This window comes from Mizuhopecten yessoensis, unplaced genomic scaffold (genome assembly GCF_002113885.1).
Source record: "Mizuhopecten yessoensis strain PY_sf001 unplaced genomic scaffold, ASM211388v2 scaffold10711, whole genome shotgun sequence".
Lineage (NCBI taxonomy): Eukaryota > Metazoa > Mollusca > Bivalvia > Pectinida > Pectinidae > Mizuhopecten > Mizuhopecten yessoensis.
In genome coordinates this window covers 479,481-500,518 of record NW_018408683.1, presented here as the reverse complement: position 1 = coordinate 500,518, position 21,038 = coordinate 479,481, and the positions used below count along the sequence as shown (strand labels likewise).

Sequence of the window (21,038 nt, the reverse complement as noted above, 5' to 3'; positions counted from 1 at the left end):
CTTGTCTCTCTATGAGTTGCTTTGTCATATAAAGGAAGACAAAAAATGTTTTAGTATTTGTTCTTCTACTTCTAATATAACCATTACCAGGCCCTCACTTATAAACTCGGAAGATATCTTGATGAAACTTGTAGTATACCTGCCTAACCCCAGGAAATATTTTTGACAAATTTTGGGAAATCAAGCAGTAAAAGCAGAAAATTACATTTATCTAAAATATTTTGGAGTCAGAAAAATGTTCTAAAAATGACATCCATATATCGCATCCCATGGCACACAAATTAGGAAAATTATGTTTTGATAATTATTACCAAATTTAAATAGTCTGTAACAAATATCATTTTATAACAGGAAAACAAGTAAAACTGATGGATTACGTTAATAATCTGGACAAGAAGAAGTTGAGCATCCTGAAGACCACGTTACACAATCAAAAGAAACGCACACATTAGGTGTTGACTCCCAATAGAGAAATCCTTCTTCTCAGAAAATGTTTGGAAGACAAAATTTATCAACTGCCTTTTATTTGAAGTACATGTATTTTGATGTTCTGAAGGTTCTCTTCTAAACACATGTTCTTGTATGACTGACACTGTGTTTTGGTGATTTGTAACTTATAACAATCAAAAGCTGTATAGAAAAACGGTATGATATATATATATAAAAGAGGCTATATTTTGAAATCAGCTGACGTCTTACTTGTTGGTATTATATAATGTTTTCTTTTATTACAGCTGCCCCGTCCGTTAATATCCAACTAGCCTCCTATACCACTACTATAGGAACTACCTACACCATTCCATGTTCTGTATCATCAACTACAACAGTCACAAATGTCTTCTGGCAGCGTACCATCAATGGTCAAACCTCAACAATCACCATTGATGGTGTTAATTTCTCTGGAGCTACCACAGGCGCTCCATCCCTGAACATAATCACAGCTTCTATCTCAGACTCTGGAACATACATCTGCTCTGCTACCAATTCTGCTGGAACTGGAAGTGACGCGACACAGCTAACTGTTTCTGGAGGTAAGTAAATAAGTGGGCATTGACTTTGATTGTTATTGCACTATTAAAACAATCATGTAATTTGATGACGGTGAATGAAGCCTTACAATCTTTGTTGAGCTAACCTGTGCTGAAGGATCGATGTGTGTCTGTTGCCTGTCAATCTGCTGTTTTCTCTCCATCATTGGTCAACAATGACAAATTATTCTCAATGCAAAAAAAGAAAATCCACACCATGAGAATTTCTAATTTTATGGAATTACATTCTACATACTTGGAGAGAATGCTACAAAATGTATGTGTACCTTAAGCTGGAAATGCGACATGGGTTTATCACCATTTACCTAATGAAAGGGTCTAAAACTGGTTTCAAAAAGCATAAGGCATGCTTACAGATTCATGCCCTTTTAACTGTGAAAATATGGTCTTACCTGGCTTTAAATTTATTGCTTGTCTTGCTATTTATCAGTTATATTTTCCTGGTTGTAAAAATATAAAAAATCATCACTGGATACAAACCCAGATGTATTGGATTTCAATATGATAATAACTATGATATTGTTTTTACCTTTCTATATAATAAGAGAGAATGAAAATGTAGTCCTATTGACGAAGGTGAAGTGCCACTTCCTTTCATCCAGTATGCCTTACAATTGACAAAGTTATCATAAGTGGAATACAACTTTTCCAATAAACCTTGTAAGCCATAATGAATAGAAATACATCCATCAAAGGAAAATGCTTAATAATCTGTACAAAAAAAGAGTTAAGCATTCTGTAAACCACAGTGCACAATCATAAAGAACACATTTGTTGGGCAGGGCTCGCACTGTTGGTAGACATTCACTTATTATCCCCTCACAACGAAAGTTTGTTGGGATATAAGATTCCGCCCGTATGTACGTATGTATGTTACACTCTTTGTCATAGCTCTAGCGACTTCATTCCTCAACGGAATTTCATGAAACTTCACACAAGTGTTAGTAAGACAAAACCTTGAACAAGTTTGCGTTTCGAGTTTCTACGGTGAAGGTAATGGTCACTGTTACTATTTTTAGAAAAACTTTGTCATCGCTCTAGAGACTTCATTCCTCAACGGAATTTCACGAAATTTTCAGATTACTGCATTTAAAGTAAAGGTCACTTTTACTATTTTTAAGAAAAAAAATGTCATCGCTCTTATAATTGACTTCATTCCTCAATGGAATTTCATAAAACTTCAAACAAGTGTTTGTTATAACAATACCTTAAACAAATTCGTTTTTCAGATTACTGCGTTTAAGGTAAAGGTCACTTTGGACTATTTTTAAGAAAAAAATTGTCATCGCTCTTATAATTGACTTCATTCCTCAATGGAATTTCATGAAACTTCAAACAAGTTTTTGGTATGGCAATGCCTTGAACAAATTCTCCTTTTAGGTTTCTATGTGTAAATGCGAGGGGGTTTGTATCACTTGTGATGCCTTGTTGTATTTTTGATTAGCTACTTAAAATACTGATGTGGCTACTAAATTGACTACCTAGTTTTAGAAAATGGGGAAAATCTGTATCTTTGTCCCAAAAAATGATCTGTTCACTTGCATGTGTATTGTGGCCGACACCAATTGTGTAAATTTAAACAGAGCCGTCACATTTCCGCGCCCACTGTACAACTGCGAGCTTATGCTTTTTTCAAGGTGGTAAAGACAATTAGCAAGCTTCAGATGGCAAGAGGTGTTATAATTCGTGTTACATTAATGGACAGTGGGGTCAAGTTAATTGGATGACTCATTGAAATTGAGAAAACATAATTTAATAAGCAAGTCACACATGGGGTCTCGCAAGGTACATTTGTCAGTGCCTAAGCTGATCTGATCACCTTGTTCAAACACCACATCTACTAATTTATGGGTTCAGTATATTTAGCTCACCTGGCCCAAAGGGCCAAGTGAGCTTATGGCATGGTGCGGCGTCCGTCTGTCGTCCGTCCGGCGTCTCTCCGTCCGGCGTCAACTTTTTATTTTAACAACTTCTTCTCAGTAACCAAAAGGCATAGGGTGATGATATTTGGCCAGAAGCAAGCTGGGATAAAGGGCTACCAAGTTTGGTCAAATAAATGACCTTCATCCATTTTCAAGGTCACAGGGGTCGAATATGTTAAAATCTTTAAACAACTTCTTCTGAATAACCAAGAGGCTTAGGGTAATGATATTTAGTCAGTAACATGCTGGTATGAAGGGCTACCACGTTTGTTCAAATAAATGACCTTGGCTTATATTCGCTGATCCGATTTCAATAAAATTTCGCAGGAACCTTCCTTGGTCAAATATTATATGGTTCCCACCCCCAAAAAAGGGGTCAAATTGTCTTAAATGTTAAAAATCTTCTTCTCCAGACCCAGATATGCCCGAAACCAATACTTTTCATAGGTGAAAGGGTCTTGAGGTACTTTATCAAAATTGTGAATTTCATGACCCTCAAGGTTCACGTTTGCCCCTGGGGAGGGGTTGAAAATTACTATAGTTTATGAAGGAAAATCCAACTTTTGGGTAAATTTTGTTCATTTTCTACTGGAAATCATTCAAACAAGCCATGGGCTGAGGTGCCGAGTCCAAATTGGGTCATATAGCTAGAAATTTCAACAGTCAACTTCTCCAGACTGAGATAAGCTGGAAACTAATACTCGTCATAGATGGAAGGGTCTTGATGTGCTTTATTATCAAAACTGTGAATCTCATGACCCCCAGACTCCATGTTTTCCCCTGGGGAGGGGGCGAAGTTTTATATAGGAAAATGATACTTTTGGGTATTTTGGTTCATTTTCAATTGGATATTATTCAAACTTGACAGCCATTATAACTATGTAACGACGGTTTGATACTTTGACAGTATTGGCCCGGGCCCAGGAACGAAGTCGGGTGACTTATTGTTATTGTTCCGTTTTTTACTTATTATTATATGCCCGTCAAATTTGACAGGAGTATTATGGTATGGCGTTGCCTGTCCGTCCGTCCGTCCGTCCGGCAATCTCCTCCTACATTTTTCAATCGATCTCTTTGAAACCTGGTATACATTATTATCATGATATGAAGTTGTGTCTCCCTTAAAAGATTTTTGATTCGACAATTTTTTTAAAAAGTTATTGCCCTTTGTTCATTTCAGTATTTGATTTTTGTCCAGGAATCTCCTGCTACATTTTTCAACGAATCTCTTTGAAACTTGGTATACATTATAATTGTGATATGAAGTTGTGTTTCATTGAAAAGAATTTTGATGCGACAATTTTTCCAAAAGTAATTGCCCTTTTTGTTCATTGCAGTATTTGATTATTAGGGTCAGGGGTCAAGGTCATTTTTTTTAGCTTTTCACTGGTGAACATTTCGCTAAGACATTATGAAGCAAAGTTGTTCGGAATTAAACAAAGAGACACACTGAGGTAAAAAATCGAGGTCAAAGGTCAAGGTCATTAAATTCAAAGGTCAAGGTCAAATTTGCATCTTTTCACTGATGAACATTTTGTCATGACATTATGAAACAAAGTTGATCAGAATTAAACAAGGAGTCAACTGACCAAAGGTCAAGGTCATCGGGTCAGGGGTCAAGGTCAAATTTTGTAGCTTTTCCCTGATGAACATTTTGTTATGACATTATGAAGCAATGTTGTTCAGGACTTAACACAGAGTCAACTGACCTTAGGTCCAGGTTACGGGGTCCAAAGGGTCAAGGTCAAGTTTTGTATTTTTCACTGATGAACATTTTGTTATGATATCAAGAAGCAAAGTTGGTCGGAATTAAAGAATAAGTCAACTGACAAAAGTTCAGGGTCACTAGGTTAATGGTCAAGGTCATTTGGGTCCAAAGGTCAAAGACAAAGTGGATCTCTGGCTCTTGATGTAGGAGGTATATAAGGTGAAATAAAACAAATCAAAGCTAACAAATGAGTATTGCACCGGTATTTACATTTCTGTTAGCCCAGCAAATATGGAGGTGGAAGGAAACAAGACTCACATCATAGTACATGTAAAATGTATATTTTGCTTCCTTGCGATTCTTTTTGAAGTCCTAATGTCAAACGTCAAGCTCAGCTATATGGGCAGATTGCTTCTTGATGATTATGGGGGATATATTGCCACAAGACGGGGCCCTTACTGACCTGTCAGTGATCTAGTTTTATCCTGAGAGTTTCTCCTACATTTTGCTAGCATGTCGGCTAACCACTGTTTGAATGATGCAGATCTTATTTCAATGTAAGAAAGTATATAATACTATATGGCATTCGACGGGCGTATATTGTTCCGCCCCGCGGTACTCTTGTTATTATTATTAAGTCACCCCGAACGAAGTCGGGTGACTTGTTGTTATTGTTCCGTTTCTTGCTTATTATAATTATTATTATTTAGTCACCCCGAACAAAGTCGGGTGATTTGTTGTTATTGTTCTGTTTCTTACTTATTATTAGCTCACCTGGTCCGAAGGACCATGGTGAGCTTATGCCATATTTTGGCGTCTGTCGTCCGTCCATCATCTAAACGACTTCTTCTTCTTAACCACTGATTGGAATTTGACTAAACTTGACTGGAAGCATCCCTAGGTGGTGGGGATTCAAAATTGAACAAAAAGTTTGGCTAAAGGGGGCTGTATTGCTGGCAGCATCCCTAGGTGGTGGGGATTCAAAATTGTACAAATCGTGAGGCTGACCCCCCCAGGGGGCTGAGAAGCGGGGCCAAAAGGGGGCAATTTGGCTTTATTGCTTTAAGCAACTTCTTCTCTGGAACCAAGTGATGGATATCAACCATATTGTACTGGAAGTATCCCTAGGTGGTGGGGATTCAAAATTGTACAAATGGTGTGGCTGACCCCCCATGGTGCTGATGGGCAGGGCCAAAAGGGGTCATTTTGGCTATATTGCTACAAACGACTTCTTCTGGATAACTATGCACTGGATATCAATCATATTTGATCAAAAGCATTCATGGGAGGCAGGGATTCAAAATTGTACAACTGGTGGGGCTGACTACCCAGGGGCTGAGGAATGGGGCCAAAAAGGGCTATTTAGCTATATTGCCTTAAGCAACTTCTTCTCTGGAACTAAGTGATGGGTATCAACCATATTGTACTGGAAGTATCCCTAAGTGGTGGGGATTTAAAATTGTACAAATGGTGGGGCTGACCCCCCATGGTGCTGAGGGGCAGGGCCAAAAGGGGTCATTTTGGCTATATTGCTACAAACGACTTCTTCTGTAAAACTATGCACTGGATATCAATCATATTTGATCAAAAGCATTCATGGGAGGCAGGGATTCAAAATTGTACAACTGGCGGGGCTGACCACCCAGGGGGCTGAGGAACGGGGCCAAAAAGGGTTATTTGGCTATATTGCTTTAAGCGACTTCTCTGGAACTGAATGATGGATATCAACCATATTCGACTGGAAGCATACCTTGGTGGTGGGGATTCAAAATTGTACAAATGGTGGTGCTGACCCCCCATGGTGCTGAGGGGCGGAGCAAAAAGGGGGCAATTTGGGTATATTGCTACAAACGACTTCTTCTGTAGAACTATGAACTGGATATCAATCATATTTGATCAAAAGCATTCATGGAAGGCAAGGATTCAAAATTGTACACTGGTGGGGCCTACCCCCCAGGGGGCTGAGGGGTGGGGCCAAAAAGGGTTATTTGGCTTAATCGTTTTAGACAAAAAATATTTCACTTTGGATTCAAAATGGCGGCCAAATGCAGGCTTCTGATTGGTCGAAATTTAAATACCGTCCAATTTCAATGAAATTTGGTGTGTTGGTGTAGTATGGCACAACGAAGAAAACTGCAGTGTTTGTTTTGTGAAAAACCAAAATGGCTGCCATTTCCTGGTCTTTAATTGGTCAAAAATTCTACGCGAAATATTATCACCAGTAATAACATTCTTTCTATTTGATCGAACATAATGAAACTCGGTGAAAGGGATTATAACATCACAGCGCTCGTTTTCGACAGAAAAATAATTGACAAATTGGCGTCCAAATGCACGCTTCTGATTGGTCAAATTTTCATTAAATTTGGTATGTAGGTATATCATGGAACACCGGGCACTTTCGTGACCTCGCTTTCACATTTTGACAAAATGGCTGCCATTTCCTGGCCTCTAATTGGTCGAAATTAATATTTCGTCTAATTTTTAATGAAAATTGGTATGTAGGTGTAGTAAGGCACTACGATCACAACTGCAGTGTTCGTTTTGTAAAAAATCTATACGGCTGCATACTTAGCAGGGGAGGGTGACTTCCGCTATTGCTCGCAATTGCAATTCTAGTTCTTCTTTCTTCCGTTTTCCGCCGTAAAGGTTTCTGACACTTTTCTCAGAAACTATAAGTCAGATCTTCACCAAACTTTGTTACTGATAGCCTCTAGATGTGTAAACACTTTTTTGTTTTTCAGTTTACCATCCAAGATGGCCACCATGAATTTTTGGAACTTTTGGGAATTTAAAATTTCTAAAGGTGTTCGCTAAAGATAGTCAATGTCACCTATCTTATTTTACATGTTTTATAGATATTTTCCAATGCATTCCAAATTTGGCATGAAGGTGTATGATGGTACTGCGAACTCAACCATGGCATCCGTTTTCTAATTAGACAAAATGGCTGCCATATACTGGTTACTGATTGGTCGAAACTCGGTTGTTCGATTTCGTTCAAATTTAGTATGTATTTGTAATATGGCATTGCAAACTCAACTGCGACATTTGTTTTCTAATTTGACAAAATGGCCACCATATACTGGCTTCTGATTGGTAGAAACTTAGATATAGTTCGATTTTTGTGAAAATTGGTTTACAGGGGTATTAGGGGACTGCGAATGAAATCGCATAGGTAATGTTGCCATATCAACCACATGTAGGATTCTGATTGGTCGAAATTTAGATAGTGTTTGATTATGATGACAATCGATATATAGGGGTATTAAAGGACTGCAAATTCAATCGCATTCCTTCGTTGCCATAGCAACCACACAGAGGCTTCTAATTGGTCGCAATTTAGAAATTATTCGATTTCCCTCAAATTTAGTATGTACGTATATAAAGGCATTGCGATCATTTTCTGATGCATCTTTGCGACTATGACATAGATATTATTCGATTTTGATAAAAATTGGTACATAGGGGTATAAGGGGACTGACTGTGAATTCAACCGCATAGGTTTCGCTGCCATACCAACAACATGGAGGCTTCAGATTTGTTACAAAATGATTTCTTTTTCATTTGGCAACATATATAACACCAGTTTGTACATAACTCAGGTGACCGTTAAGGCCAATGTGCATAATGTTTTAGGTGCAGGGTGAGCCCTGTTAGGTGTTTTAAGAGTTGAGACTTGTCGATGTCTTCTCTTAAGATGTTTGGAAGATCAAAATGTATCCACTGCCTTTAATTTGTTAAACTGTTTCTGGAAGTAGGTGAATAAGTGGGGCATTGACTTTGATTGTTATGGCATTACTAAAACAATCATGTAATTTGATGACAGTGAATGAAGCCTTACAATCTTTTTTAAGCTTACCTGTTCTGAAGGACTGAGGAAGTGCCTGTTGCCTGTCAATCTGCTGTTTTCTGTCTGTTCCCTGTCAATCTGCTGTTTTCTGTCCGTTGTCGGTCAACAATTTCTTTAAACAAGTCCTTTAGGAGTGTTTAATGAAATGTCACTAAATTTGACTGGAGTCATTCTTTGAGATTGGGATTCAAATGTACAAATGAAGGGGTTGATTTCCTTTGAGGCTGAAGTGTGGGGTCAAAAATGGGTAATTTTGCCATTTTGCTTAAAACAACTTCTCCTCTAGAACTTTTCAGCATAGATGATTACATTTTTGATTGGAAACATTGTCACTCAGTGAGGATTCAGATTATACAGATGGAGGTGCTAACACCAATCTAATTCGGCTATATTGGTTTAATTCAATTCTTCTTTTGAATTAACAGATATATATGTACCATATTCGTTTGAAATGTAAATGTAGTTGTGATTCAAAATTGTACAAATGAATAGTCTGACTAAGGACTAAGGGATAGAGTGAAAGGAATTAGTCCATGTTTTGGAAATGGATTTCCATGTCATAATAACACTTTATATTGCTGAGTATGAATACATATTGCTTCCAAAATGACAAAAGGTCTTGCCCTACCCTTGAAAACTTGGTCACTGGTTCCTAACTTTGAAATTGTTAAAATTGAGTCTGTATTGTGAGCCTCAAACATCCTATTTATTGGTATCATATAATCACTCATGTTGTCTTTAATTACAACTGTCCCATCCGTTGATATCCACCTAACTTCCTATACCACCAATGACGGAACTACCTACAACATTCCATGTTCTGTATCATCAACTACAGCAATCACAAATGTCTTCTGGCAGCGTTCCATCAATGGTCAAACCTCAACAATCAGTATTGATGGTGTTAATTTCTCTGGCGCTACCACAGGCTCTCCATCTCTGAACATCATCACAGCTTCTACCACAGATTCTGGAACTTACACCTGCTTTGCTTCTAACTCTGCTGGAACTGGAAGTGATTCAACACAGTTAACTGTTTCTGGAAGTAAGTGAATAAGTGGGCATTGACTTTGATAGTTATGGCATTATTAAAACAATCATGTACAATGGACGACAGTGGATGAAGCTTACTTTTATTTGTTTTCTTATTTTTGTAATAATGAATGTAATATTAGTTCGCTTTATAAGCAACCATTTGGGAATTGGAATAAAAAGGAAATAAATTATAATAATCTCCGTAGCTTGAAGACCGTCATCGGGAATCTTTGTATGTTACTGTGTGTTTAGGTTAAAGGTCATTCATACATGTGATTAAGGAACAAAATGTAGGAAGATATTTTGAACCTGACCCAAATTTCAAAACTTTGTTTGCTGATTATAGCCACCCATGCCACCTTTATAACTCATTTTCGAAGTATGATTTGGCACATTTTTAGCTCAGCAGGTGAGCTTATGCCGTCGTCCGGCGTCAATATTTTACTTTAAACAACTTCTTAATAACCAAGAGGCCTAGAGTGATGATATTTGGCCAGTAGCATGCTGGGATGAAGGGCTACAAAGTTTGTTCAAACGAATGACCTTCATCCATTTTCAAGGTCACAAGGGTCAATTGTCTTAAAAAATATTTTAAACAACTTCTTCTGAATAACTAAGAGGTCTAGGATAATGGTATTTGGCTAGTAACATGCTAGGAAAAAGGGCTACCAGTTTTGTTAAAATGAATTACCTTTACTTATATTCAAGGTCACAGGGGTCAAATATGTTTAAAACATTTAAACAACTTCTTCTGAATAACCAAGAAGCCTAAGATAATGATATTTGGCCAGTAACATGCTGGAATAAAGATCTACCAAGTTTGTTCAAACGAATGACCTTGATATATATTCAAGGTCACAGGGGTCAAATATATTTAAAACCTTTAAAAGCAAAAGGCCAAGGGTGATGATATTTGGCCATAAACATGCTTGGATAAAGGACTACCAAGTTTGTCTTAATTTTAATTTAAACAACTTCTCCTTTTAGACCAAAACGCCTAGGGTGATGATATTTTGCCAGAAGCAAACTGGGATGGAGGGCTACCAAGTTAAACAACTTCCTCTGAATAACCATAATAAGATCCAGGATGATTTGGCCAGAAACATACTAGGGTGAAGGTCTATCAAGCTTTTCAAAAAAATGACAGGGGTCAAATATGTTTCAAATCTTTAAATGACTTCTTTTGAATAACCAAAATGCCCAGGGTGGTTATATTTGACCAATAGCATGCTAGGATAAATGGCTACCAAGTTTGTTCACAAAATGATTTTGAATTATATTTAAGGTCACAAGGGTCAAATATGTTTAAAATCTTTAAACGACTTCTGCTGAATTAAAAGGACCAGAATATTGATATCCAACCAGTAGCATGCCAGGATGAAGGGCTTCCAAGTTTGTTAAAATGTATTTCCTTGATTTATATTCAAGGTTACAGGGGTTAAATATGCTTAAAATCTTTAAACGACTTCTACTTAATAACCAATAGGCCCAGGATGATGATATTTAGCCCGTAATATGATGGGTTGAATGGCTACCAAGCTTATTGAAATGAATGACCTTGGTCTTTATTCAAAGTCACAGGGGTCAAATATGTTTAAAATCTTTAAACGACTTCTTCTGAATAACCAAAAGGCCCAGGGTGATGATATCTGGCTAGTAGTGTGCTAAGATGAAGAGCTTCCAAGTTTGTTCAAATAAATGGAGTCAAATGTGTTTTTGAATTCTTGAAACGACTTCTTCTGAATAACCATGAGGCCCAGAATGTTGATAGTTGGGCAGTTGCATGCTTGGATGAAGCGCTATCAAGTCATTGAAATGACCTTGACCCACTTTCAAGATCACATTTGGTCAGATATGTATACCATACAAATTACTAAATCTCATTAAAGAAAAAGGTCTAGGGTGGTGATATTTGGCAGGTTGCATGCAGAGATGAAGGACTATAAAGATGTTTAACGTAATTACCTTGTTCGACTTTCGTGGTCACAGGAGTCAAATGTTTTAAAATCTTTTAAAGGGTTCTTTTGAATGACTTACAGTCATAAATACTGATATTTCGCCTGTAGCTAAATTTTAGATCACTTTTAAGATTACAAGTGTGAGATTAATACCAGGTGAGCGATACAGACTCATTGGACTATAACATGTTCAGTAAACACACATATATTTTGTCTGGCCTAAGACCCAAAAGACTTTTGCAATTTTAGTCAATTTTCCATTTTTGGGCCGACACCTCCAGCTTTAGGAGAGAGGCAGGATCCTATTTTCTTTTAACATCTAATTGCCATCTCATCATAAGTTTTTCAACCTAGTTTGAATTATTTCCTGCTGAATAATGGACAAAATATACCAAATGTGTTATTTCCCTATATAAAGTAAAGAAAACTTTAACCCTTCCCCCAGGGAGAACTGATGACCAGGAGTAAATACATTTACAATTGAGATAAATCTTCAAATGACCCTTTCATTCATGAAATACTTTTAATTCTGGTACATTCAAGTCTGCGGAAAAGGCGTTTTGAAATCTAAATCTGGCCAATTTTCTCATTTTGGGCTCTCGGAGTTTGATCATATCTTCCACCAAGAATGATTCTTACCAAATTTGAAGAAATCCATTCACTGCTTCCCAAGAAGAATTAAATAAAATATAAGTTTATGAACGATGCGCTACGATGGAGAAAAGTTATCACTTTGTTTCAATAGGTTTTTAATTAACGTCACATAATCAATTGGTACAAAAGGTTTGCTACATTTACAATGAAGATTGAATCATCAAATGATGACATCATAATAACTTTAGATAGCACATGTGTACATTATTGACTTTCTTCTGTGTTGTCTATTCACCAGCCTGCAAAATAAAAGCATCACAATATATTAAGCTTAATGAGAAATAAATTGTATAAAGTTTGCAGAGCAATGCATAATTATGAAGATCATCTAATGTTGGTAGTGCCTTCACAGCTACAGAATTTCGATAACTACAAGTCTGGTTTCATATATACAGCCGACAGAACAATCATGTTCATACATATATGCAATTAAATTAATACATTGCAATATGCTCACTTCTAAATAAGACTAATAACCATAATGGCTATAAATCTGTAACAAATGAAAATTTTGAAATGCCACTGTTAAAGCTTAGATAGGATGACACTTGATTAGATGTCAAGGAGTCAAAAACACAATTATTATGATACACGTGCAAGGTAAACTTCAATCCAAATGAAACTGATGGTGAATACATGTTTGTCAAATTGCACATCGTACTTGAAAGTTGTATAAAGGCATTCCCACAACACAATAACAGATCAACTCTACAGCACTGCTATACTAACAATTAGGATGCATCTGCATCAAATTTTGATGATCATGAAGCATATCACAATCTTTATCAGTAATGAGTAAACATGGCAGGATATTTATATGTTTAAGTATTAGCCATATACATTTCACATACAATGTATTACACATGTGACTTATACTGTCAAAGTCAGGTATTATACCTGTATTAACTATCACACACATGTATTACACACACATATATATATAATACCTGTGTGTGATACATGTAGTATGAATGTGTACAATACCTGTGTGTGATAGTTAATACAGATATGATACACAGGTATTATACACATACATAATAGCACACACAAGTATTATACATATCTATAATATCACACACATATTACACATGTTCATCCTTACACAGACAAGTATAACATATGTACACACTAGTCACTATGAAAGACAGGTATAAAACATGTAATACTATGACGGACAGGTATTACACATGTATACTATAACAAACAGATTCTATAACACATCTACATACTATCATATATGTATTACAAATGTATATACTAATACAGACAGATATAAAACGTATAAATACTATCATAGCCTGATATTGGACATGCATATATACTATTACTGACATATATTATTACTCATGTGCATACTTTCAGAGACAGGTATTTCACATGTACAGTACATACTATCACAGACTGGTATTACACAGTACAGAACATACTGTCACAGACAGGTATTACACATGTACAGTACATACTATCACAGACAGGTATTACACACGTACAGTACATACTATCACAGATAGGTATTACACATGTACAGTACATACTATCACAGACAGGTATTACACATGTACAGTACATACTATCACAGACAGGTATTACACATGTACAGTACATACTATCACAAACTGGTATTACACATGTACAGTACATACTGTCACAGACACGTTTAACAGATGAACAGTACATACTATCACACTATTACACATGTCCTCTTATTTCTTTAAACCCGTCATATAACTTAAAATCTTAGTTATAGCGTTATTTCTTCTCTCGTTCAAGAAATATAGGATATATATAAATATGGGACAAAGAAGTAATTCCAACAGTGTGGACAAGTTTAGGATATATATATAAGTGGTCCAGAAGGCCTGTATCACTAACCTTAATTTTTTTAATGCAATAATGGTAAAATACTTGTATTAATAGTATATTAAAGCTATTTTTAGCTTTACCTCTCAGTAGCAAGTTGGGGCTACACCTTTCATTTTTTACTAACCTGGTGTGAAGGTACAAGGTGCGGTTACCGGTATGCCTGGTGTCATAACTGCAATATTTCTTTTAATGATAATATTTTGCTACATACAAATGTGAGCAATGCATGCCCTCTCGGCAAAATTAATATACCTTCTGAAGAAATGAAAGTCCTAAAACTCCAATATTTGGCTGTTAACTTCCTGGGTTGGAGCCTTACTAAATATGCGATTAAAAAGTTATTGGCTTACATTCAAAGTCACAGAGGTCAAATATTTCAAAAACTTCAGATCTATTCTGAAGAAATGATTTGCCCCAGATTCATGATTTTGGCTGTTTAAGCTCATTTGGATGGAGGTAGACAAAGTTTGCTTACAAAAAGGACTTGGGGCGTTATTGGTCATTTCTGGCATCATAAGAACTTGATTATTTTTGTTAATTTCTGTTATAAACATCGTATTGGTTAATTGGGACTATCTTTCTAGGTGTAGACTTTTCCCATGGCGCATGCGTAGATACCCTACCATAGCAACGAAACAGCGTTGCTATGCAGAAATAGCCAAAATATGGTGTTTTGGTCAGTAAACATGCAGAAATTAAAGCATTCGCATGTGACAAACAAAAATTCCTTTCTACGAATAAACACAGGTATAACAATGTTTAAGCATGTCAAATATTTATTTGTTTGTTGCATGCGGAGGCTTTCAAAAATTGAAAAGTGTTTAGTTAATTTTCGTGGGTATATTATGAAGACCAGCATTGCAAATTTTTTTCTTAATTAAAGTAATGAGGTAAAAGGTCAACTTTAGGTGCAAGTCGAGGGTCAATGGTCAACTAGGGTTAAAAGCTTTAAAATTAAAATCTCAAATTTCAAACAATCTCAACAATATCTCAAGAACCGTTTAAGAGATATTAAAATGTCTTGTGTTCTAGTTACCAAATTTGGTCTGAAGTTACCTTTATGTCGTTTTCATATAGCAAAAGAAACAGGAGAGCGATACAGGCACTCTTGACCTCTTTTTAGATCAAAGGATTGTATGCATATTATATCATATGGCATTTATTTGTTGCATTGTTGGTCAAATAATATAATATCATATACATGCATCAGCTGGTGTGGGTATAGCATGAGTATGCTGTATATGACATATGACCGTTGTTTTTTTAGATCAAGACAATGAATGGTATAAACACATATGACATGGTTGATACATTGGGGGCCAAAGGTACTAATGTGGATCCAGAATATGCAATATCATGAAACAAAATTGACAATAATGATTTTTGGTATTCATGCACACAAGTTTTAAGATTTCATTATAAAAAATGGAAATTAAGTGTCAGGTAAATATTCAATTTAAACAACAGCAATTCTGTATTTTCAGGTGTTCCAGCTGTGACCATTTCCCAAACTGGTTACAGCACCATTACAGGAAACAGCATCACCCTTGGATGTACCGTGTCTGCCGACCCCACCCATACCTCTGTGTTCTGGCAGCTCAATATAAATGGGATAACACAGAACATCACCATTGATGGAGTCAACTATTCCGGCTCTACGGTAAATTCTCCATCCCTGACCGTTCTCCACGCTAACACTGGTGACAGTGGTACCTACACCTGTTTCGCCACCAACTCTTTAGGAACTGGACAGAGTTCTCAAACCACACTGACAGTCACAGGAAGTAAGTTTTGTCTTTTTATCAGCATCATTTTTGAGTCCGAGATTATTCTATGTCAATGTATAATTCTGTTAAAAGGACAAATGTAATTGTCATTGATTTAGTATTTCTTGCTCATTGTAGTTTTTTTGTCGATCTTGAGATTTGCATGAGGATTTATAAAATGATCAATGATACTGTAATACAAGTAAGCATATCATGTGCACATTGAGACTTGGTTCTCTTTCTTAATCAGATTCTTAATGAAAACCGACGAGGTTTATCAATTAAGTAAATAAATGAATTAACTGATTTGAAGACTATTAACAAATGATTGTTCTGTATTAACTAAATTCTTTTGTAGCATTTGTAGCATCTGCAAACGTTTATGTGACCGAAGGCCATCTCACTGGTGGATTTTCATTAAAAATCCATAATATGCATACGTACCTCAAATGCTAGACATCTCCCCTTTGACTGCTCCGTATGTTAAATTCACAACCAGAGATAGCTACAAATCCTATAAAAAATTCTAGTTTCACTGTCATTTCATCCCAAACGCACAGTTTTACTTTCAGCCAATCATCTGTATAGTCCCGAAAATTTGTATGACCAAATAGATGTTCAATTGGCCAACGCACACACACACTATCGCGAATTGCTAGTTTTACAAACAAACACTTAATACATATCTTACAAAGAAAATTACTTCAATACATTTTAAGTGTTATTTCTTTATTCATTATTATATAAATACAATTTTAATCTGAACATGTTGTGGTGTCGAAGTAGTGTTTATATCGTTTGTGTTTGTCTATCATATTTTGTTGTGGTATGATTGTCTGTCCCGATGTGTTTCATTGTCCAATATGTCATACTTTTAAAATGCACTTAATTTCTTTTTTGCAGATTTTACGATTTTAACGTTTTGTAATAATTGTGATATTGAATAGTGCTGCATTGTTTTACATCATTGTACTTTTAAATTCCTTAACTTAAACTCTATTTCAGATTCAGATATAAGTTTGACATGTGACATTTGTCCCCTGGCCGAGACATACCAAAGTCTTTAAAAATGGTAGTTTCTCCTCCTGCTTAACGCTCAGCAAATTAGGAGTGGGACGACTGGTTCACCCGTTGTCAGTATAATGTGACCGGGTGGGGCGTCCTGCTGGGTGTCTTCGGCAGTATGTTTCAGTGAGGTAGCACTATAAAGTCGGCATCAGTTCCGCGCTATCACAAGGAGACAAACACGAACATATCGCAGCCTCCCAAAATACACACACATACACTACACGCATGCATCTTGCACACAGGGGAGGCCGTCCTTAAATGACCTTGGCTGTTAATAGGACGTTAAACAAGATCAAACAAACAAACAAATTTTGGTCACGCTGTGTGATTGTCGAGTTTGTCGAGGGAGAAAATTGCCGAACATATATCTTGTTTTCATTGACAACAGGATATCACTGATTATTCTTATCTGAGAAATATTTTTAAGACATTAATTTTATTATGAAATATCGATATTGTTTTATGTATGCATTTTGAATCTGTTGAGATATTTTATTTTGATACGTTATTAGAATATAGATCCGTAGAATAGTCGAATAATGTTACATCGTTTTATTTAACATATCTTAGTTGCATACCATTATATTTAAATTCATATGATATATTATTTCTTTTTCAGATTGGTGTATCTATGAAGATTGATAGCAAAGAGAAACAAACACTACAAGAAGTTTTGTTTATCGTTTCCAAGAGCAAAAATATACATTCTTTTAATAGTTTTTAGCTCACCTGCCCGAAGGGCAAGTGAGCGTATGCCATGGTGCGGCGTCCGTTGTCCGTCCGTCGGTCGTCCGTCTGTCTGGCGTCAACTTTTTACTACCAAGTTTGTTAAAATGAATGACTTTGACCCACTTTCAGGGTCACTGGGGTCAGATGTCTTAAAATCTTAAAACAACTTCTTCTCAATAACCAAACAGGCCAGGGTACTGATATTGAACCTGTAGCATGCTGGGATGAAGGGCTACCAAGTTTGTTAAAATGAATGACTTTGACAAATTTTCAAGGTCACAGGGGTCAAATGTCTTAAAATTTTCAAACGACTTCTTCTCAATAACCAAAAGGCCCAGGGTACTGATATTGGGCCTGTATCATCCTGGGATGAAGGACTACCAAGTTTGTTATAATGAATGACCTTGACCAATTTTCAAGGTGACAGGGGTCAAATGTCTTAAAATCTTCAAACGTCTTCGTCTCAATAACCAAAAGGCCCAGGGTACTGATATTGGGCCTGTATCATGCTGGGATGAAGGTCTACCAGGTGTGTTCAAATGAATGACCTTCACCAACTTTCAAGGTCACAGGGGTCAAATGTCGTAAAGTCTTCAAGCGACTTCTTCTCAATAACATAATAATTACCAAGTAAGTTCAAATGAATGACCTTGATCCACTTTCAACCTAATGTCCTTGTTCGACAATCAAGGTCACAGGCGTCATATGTTTAAATCTTTTAATAGGTTCTTATGAAATCTAAGATTACAAATGTGAGATTAATACCAGACGAGCGATGCAGGCCCATTGGGCCTCTTGTATTAACTTCAAAATATTAATTATCAATTTAGCAAATGTTTTGCTCTTTCTTGTTTTGTCTATACAGAAATATTGGTATGGAAGACATGCATAGTCCACAACATCTAAATGGAATGTCTTTTATTGGTCACAAGCAGCGAAGTAAGTATTTCATAAATTCCATTGGCATATTTTATGCACTCATCATCAAAGTCTATATTGACAAAGGATAAACAGTTTAGTATTTACATATGAAATCATGCTTTGTCCAGACACCAATTACTTATGTTGACACGGGGCTCTCAGTGATGATTTATGTAGACAGGGGCCCTCAGTGATATTTAATGTAGACACGAGGCTCTCAGCGATATTTTATGTAGATACGGGGCTCTAAACGATAAGATATATAAAACGGGGCTCTCAGCGAAAATTATGTGGACACCGGGCTCTCGGGCATGATTTATGTGGACACAGGTCTCTCAGCGATATTTTATGTAATCACGGCGCTCTCAGCGTTAAGTTATGGTCATCGTCACTTACGATACAGGTTCATTCATTATCTCTATTCATTATCTTCTACCCTTTAGTCTACTCTGAGTATTATTTGCTCTACAATTTACGATTTTTAATACGTTTTTGCCTCAATCACAAGAAAGGATCAGATGTATGATGACACTACATGTTTCTAAGAGTAATAGATGCAATCCCAAGGCCTGATACATTATACCTGACCCAACACTAGGTCGCTGTTTAATGTTGATTTCTTTATCGATATTTGTTTGATAAATTGTACGTACCAGGACCAATATATATTTTGTTACCAAGTCCGAAAGTGATTTCTCTATTTCTTTTTAACATGTTAAGAATATGAAAATATCAAGTAGACACAAGGTTCATATTTTTGAGAAACATGATTTGATTTTTATATATCAAACACGACGGGAACACATACACCGAACTCAAAATTAATACAGTTGAAACGCAAAAAGAAAAAAAAACAGGACTCGGGATAAATAACAACAATGAGAAGTGCATTGAGGATCAACGCATAACGGTTAATATAGATTACCGTCTAATCTCGCCTAAAACATTTTGTCACTTGTATTGTTTCAGATTTGTTTGACGTGTCGGTATAAAATAAGACTCTGACGGCAATCAAATCTGTCCCGAGTCATGACCACACTGATGTCCTGGGACCCGCTTGTCCTTTCCAAAACAACCCTATATCTAATGTCTTTGGTAAGTAATATAGCATACTTAAGGACATTCCTCAGTTTCAGGGTAATAATATGTTTTTTCATTGATGTTTATATTTTTTTATTTTTTTTGCCGATTGATTTAGGCATTTGACACTCTGCTAACACTAGCCATCCACAACTGGGTCGCGTGTTCAGTGGTTTTCCTCCATCACCAAAACCTTGCCCATCCTTAAGAACGTAAAAGACAAATAAAAAAACTTACCAAATCATGACTGAGTGATTCAAACGTTTGGACGTATATTGTTAGTGTATGAAGTGTACACAGTAAAATGTTGATACCATATGTTAAACAAACGGGCATACTTATATTTATTAGTTTCTATTTCAAAAGAGATAAGATACACTATTTATCACATTGGAATATTTAAACGACAGACGTCAAATGTGTTCACACGTTCAATTTGCAAGGGATAATAACAATTATAAAACTTTACCGTTCAGGCATGTCAACTTTTGAAGTAATTGATATGATGTTTAATTTCAGAAAATGCTTCGACCGGGAAAGACTTGGACCTACAATATACTGTTTGCTATTGAAGCAAGTGTTAAAACTGGCGCAACATGTTCCAACCCTTATTTATATAGAACAGAGTATCAATGGACGAATCTCTTGTACAATACAAACAGTTCGCCAGTAGATTCTACACGAAAGGTTTAACGTATGCATGTTCCAGAGGGATATATTGAATGATTTCCCCTTTTATTTTAGGATATTGAACTAACATCATTATAAATCAAAAACTACACATGAAGACCTGTTTTGGGAAGTAGCATTTTAGTAAAATGTTGATTTGTTACGTGTCGGCTAGGTTATGTTTTATTTTATTGTATTGTGTTTACCTGAACATCCAGAATACGAATGTGTATGTATTTGACAGCAATCATCAGTTTTGTAATGAACCTTTCAAATCTTCTCTAACTTAGTGTAATTGTCAATATACTTTCTGCGTTATTATTATAGATTCCTGGCCTTTGTTGCTAACATACGAAGTCGTATAGTCCGGAAAAATGTATTGTCAAATTTCATATAAACATATGCGATGTGTATTATGATTGTTGCCTTTTACTGTTTATATAACCACATGGATTCATAAATTAAAACGTTTAATCTCCCAACCCGGTCACTTAGGATCATGATAGTTCGTATTTATCATGCTGATATTAAGGTCAAATCACATTTGATAAAATAAATTGCCGTACATTCTTTTAAAGCCATGGGGATAAAATGTGTTAATATCTTTCAACAACTGTACGACTTCTGTTTAATTAGGAGGCATCTTGTCATTCTATTTGACTTTTCGCATGATATAATATAGAGTTTTAGTGTAAAAACATTTTTTTTTACTTATTGCAATTGATGACCTATCAAATGAATATCCCTTCAAGATCAAAAAGG

The 21,038-nt window shown here is 36.1% G+C and overlaps 1 protein-coding gene and 1 long non-coding RNA gene across 2 annotated transcripts in view; both read left to right on the top strand.

The window, feature by feature from the left end:
• Positions 1 to 16,913, top strand: part of LOC110461967 (basement membrane-specific heparan sulfate proteoglycan core protein-like) — an 80,601-nt gene extending 63,688 nt beyond the window's left edge. Inside the window, exons 6-7 of the mRNA XM_021515718.1 lie at positions 735 to 1,031; positions 15,528 to 16,913. Coding sequence (XP_021371393.1) covers positions 735 to 1,031; positions 15,528 to 15,913 — 683 coding nt within the window. The 3' untranslated portion in view covers positions 15,914 to 16,913. The remainder of the gene's footprint in view (positions 1 to 734; positions 1,032 to 15,527) is intronic.
• Positions 16,914 to 18,366: 1,453 nt separating this feature from the next.
• LOC110461959 lies at positions 18,367 to 20,646 on the top strand. The gene is made up of 3 exons (XR_002464208.1): positions 18,367 to 18,545; positions 19,497 to 19,622; positions 20,127 to 20,646. It is a non-coding gene; the product is annotated as an uncharacterized LOC110461959 (long non-coding RNA).
• Positions 20,647 to 21,038: the final 392 nt, after the last annotated feature.